Here is a 3,692-nt window from a genome sequence, read left to right as displayed (position 1 = left end):
TAAGACTACATGTCTTTTCCTACTGCAAGTGCCACCCCTTGTGAGTATTATGCAATTACAAAGCGAATAATTAATTTCAGATGGGGCATGGATAAAGATTTTTGACCGTCATGAGTGCTTGTAGAAGAATAATTGTACTTAGAAAATCTGACCATATCTTCTGGTTGATTCCATAAGAATCAGGTCATTCCATGACCAGCTCAAACATGAAAATTTACGTTTCTTTTATCATGGTTGCAGCTGTGGTGCATGAGATGGACCAGCTAATGGCGAACACAAGCGTGAACACCAAAGGCTGTTGACGGAACCCCTCATTATGAAGAAAGCCATCATGAACCGGCATACTCCCCTGTTTTTATGAAAGGCTATTCTATCAACATACCTGAACTTCTGGATGATCAGGTAGGACAGTAGGAGTCAGGGAAAAACCAGCCAAAGGAGAGCAAAATGGCCCACTCGATGACAGGTGGAGCCTGGACATGTCGACCGAGGAAATAAAATGGTGAATGTATTTCACACCTTTTCTGAATGCAACAAATCGGATAGAGAGCACAAGTCCAGTGATCTAACCAAACGTGCATGCATTTTACTCTTTATATATAAGTATATATACTGTGATGTACATATGCCAGAAGAATGACGAATTATCAGGTACTCCTACCCATGGAAAAAAATAGCGCGCTATTTCGGCGCTAATAGCACGCTATAGCGTTTTTAGACAGCCCACGCTACATCATTTCGGCGCTATAGCGCGCTATTAGCACGCTATAGCACGCTAATAGCATATTTTTCGGCCGACGCTATTTTTATATAGCGCGCTATTTTTTTCCTTGCTCCTACCACATTATGAAAACTAGAGAGGGAGGGAGTTATGCAGCTGCAATGGCAGCGTCTGACAAATCCGCAACTGCATCATGTGATCGCCGCTCTTAGGAACGGGGATAGACGCGGGCAAATCATGTCTCCTCTTCCACTTTTGTCGGATTCAGCTGGCAATATTGCAGATGTTATTTGCTGCAGCGGGTGGATCACAGCAAACAGAGCAGACAAAGTTCAGTCCAGAGCAGCCTTGGTCCTGCGAGCTGGTGCGGGCTTCGGCAGGCCGTCGAGCAACGGCCGGGTGAAGGACTCGTGGTTGAAGGTCCACTTGGAGCTCGACCACATGGAGACCCCGCTGTTGTTCTCCGTGTCAACGAAGCTCGGGGCACTGGGTGACTTCCGCACAGAGGATTTAAACCCGTCGAGAAAAGAGCCGCTGGTCTTCACGGCTGGATCCGGGCTGCTGCTCGTGTCCATCATATTCAGACGGATGCTGGAGATTGGCCTTGGTAGGAAACTTTTGATCATCTTGATCGAATTCGACAGGACGTCGTCCTGGGTGTTGACTTCCACTTTCTGCCGCCGGCGTATAGAACCGTCTTGCTTTTCTTTGGTTGCCCCACTGCTCTGCATAACACCTGCACCATTTGTCGTGTCTTCCGAGTTCCGGCTTCTGCCAGTGCTTTGCATCCTGTCCGGTGGAGAAAAGGGGTTGAGCAATGTTTCGTCTAGCGAGCTACCCTTTCTGTACAAGGACATCTCAGTGCTGCAATCCATGTCATCACTTCTTTGAGAACTTAGGCCGTAGTAGCTCTGCAAGCTGCTCATTGCAAGTGAGGACCGCTGCTGACTAGACTTGGACGAATCTAATGAATCCAGGTCCCTGTTTTGCTGATTATTCTGAGCCCACGCTCTGTAAAAATGAGTGTGGGGAAAAAACCTTAAAAATTACTCAATTACAACTAAAGTAATTAATAATATCTCTGGTATGACAAAACAAAGGCTCATACGCCAACCAAAATGGTCAAAATGCATGTAAAATGTTGTATTGTGATCAGTTATGCACGCGAACTACAGCCATCAGGTAAAACTAGCAATTAAGAAACGCTATGCACACACACAAAAAGAAAGAGTTAGCGTGACAAGCAGAGCACCAACTAAATTATGTACAGAAAAAATGATTTATCTTTGAGTCAAGGAAAAACAGGTTGCATTTTATATTTAACTGAGGGGAAATCAACAGTAATATAACTTACAGAGCGAGCACTAGATCATGGAACAGCAAGAAGGAAAATTAGTGGAAATGCTTACCTTTTCGATGTTTCAGGCGAGCCATTGAATCTCACAGAGGATGGCATGGGCCTTCCTGGCAGAGGAATGAGCAATGCCTTGCGTGCATACATCTGGCTGTCACTCACAAGACCATTCGACCTCTTAATGTCGGATATCTACGCGCAAAACAAGGAATAAATGTTAAGTAAATCTACTTGACAATGAATTAAGTAGTAATCTAGTTGAGAAAGATGATTTCCAGGTCTGCAACGAAATACAGGAATGTTTCGGGGCGTCACTTGTCGCTCTCACTAAAACTCCCATGGCAAGCGTTGCGCTTGATGTCTAAACTCGGTGCTTTGCATCGCGTTCCACGGTGATATCACAAATAAAACGTGAATATCATGCTAGCTGGATGCAAAGTACTACTCCGGAGTATTTCGGAGTTGAGCAATACAAAAGGGCATACCTATTTTCGCACAAAATTTAAAACAGAGTATTTCGGACTTAAAATCCATATCCTATTTTTGCACAAAATTTAATTAATTTTTTTACCAGATGCCTGAACTGGATGATACATTGCATTGAGCAAGAACGTGGTTGACCCAGATCACCTCCTAATTAAGCAAGCTCAGCGGGCAACCAGAGCATGAGACCAGATCGGCAGCGATGGGGAGGGAGTGCACTCAGTCACCTGGACGCCGTACTTGATGGCGATGCCGGCGAGCGTGTCCATCCGGGACACCTCGTGCTCGAGGAAGTCGTCCTGGCCGTCCACCGCCGAGCAGCATGACGCCGGCGACGGTGGCGAGGACGGAGGCGTCCTCTCCGGCGACATCAGCATCATCCCTCCGCCGCCGAACTCGTCGGACAGAGGGTGCGAGATCCCCATGGCCAGTAAATACCTTCCCGCTGGTGTGTGGCGCAAAATCGCACGCGCGCGGGGAAGAAATCCGGTGTCGGCAGGCAGAGGCAGATCCCGGCTAGCCGGCTGCGCCGGGAGGGGGCTCGGGCCGGCCTCCCCTGAGGAAATGCGGTGGGGAGTCTAGGCGGCGTCTGGTGGGGTGGGGTGGGTGGCCTTTGCTTGGCTGTCGCAAAGGAGGAGGAGGAGGAGGAGGAAGAAGAACGCAAAGGCGCAAAGATTCGAGTTTTTATATTCTGTGTTCCGTTTCTGTTACGCGGTTCGTGGCCGCCGTGTTCCACGGTCCACATTTCTCACCACCTCCTTGTTCTATCTATCACACGCTCTGACCACACAAAAAAATCACATGCCTACTAGGTCAACTAGAGATGCACCGACGCAGCAGCAGGATATGATGATTAATCTCTTGCACAATTAGCTTTTTTTAACAATCAATACCACATATATTCATAGTAACAAATAGTACATAGTAGAGATACACAAACTGACTCCAACGATTATAAGAGCATCTCCAACAGACGCCCAAAAAGCGCTCCGCGCTATAATAACCGCCGGTTTTAGGGAGGTGCTATACACCACCCTGGTCGGTGCGGACCAGGCACCGCACCCCCCAGGGTGCCTGTTGGGCCGGCCCAGTGACGTTTGTTTTCGTTTTTTTTCTTCTGTTTTTCTCCTTTTC

General features: G+C 47.6%; 1 protein-coding gene across 1 annotated transcript; it reads right to left on the bottom strand.

Annotated features, from left to right (window-relative positions):
- Positions 1–566: 566 nt before the first annotated feature.
- On the bottom strand, positions 567–3,179 carry LOC124702366. The gene is made up of 3 exons (XM_047234508.1): positions 2,786–3,179; positions 2,131–2,267; positions 567–1,732 (listed from the first exon to the last, which is right to left on the bottom strand). Exons 1-3 carry the CDS (start codon positions 2,981–2,983, stop codon positions 1,054–1,056), a joined length of 1,014 nt encoding a protein of 337 aa, XP_047090464.1. The 5' UTR covers positions 2,984–3,179; the 3' UTR covers positions 567–1,053.
- Positions 3,180–3,692: the final 513 nt, after the last annotated feature.

Source organism: Lolium rigidum, chromosome 1 (assembly GCF_022539505.1).
Source record: "Lolium rigidum isolate FL_2022 chromosome 1, APGP_CSIRO_Lrig_0.1, whole genome shotgun sequence".
NCBI lineage: Eukaryota > Viridiplantae > Streptophyta > Magnoliopsida > Poales > Poaceae > Lolium > Lolium rigidum.
Note: the sequence above shows the minus strand (reverse complement) of the source record. Positions and strands in the feature narration are given on the sequence as shown.

Bases quoted from the DNA above. Each gene is read 5' to 3' on its own strand.
- LOC124702366 (XM_047234508.1), bottom strand. From the start codon at position 2,983: ATGGGGATCTCGCACCCTCTGTCCGACGAGTTCGGCGGCGGAGGGATG. The intron at 2,268-2,785 runs GTGACTGAGTGC...TTTTGCGCGTAG, and splicing joins CCATCAAGTACGGCGTCCAG to ATATCCGACATTAAGAGGTC. The intron at 1,733-2,130 runs GTAAGCATTTCC...TCATTTTTACAG, and splicing joins TCGCCTGAAACATCGAAAAG to AGCGTGGGCTCAGAATAATC.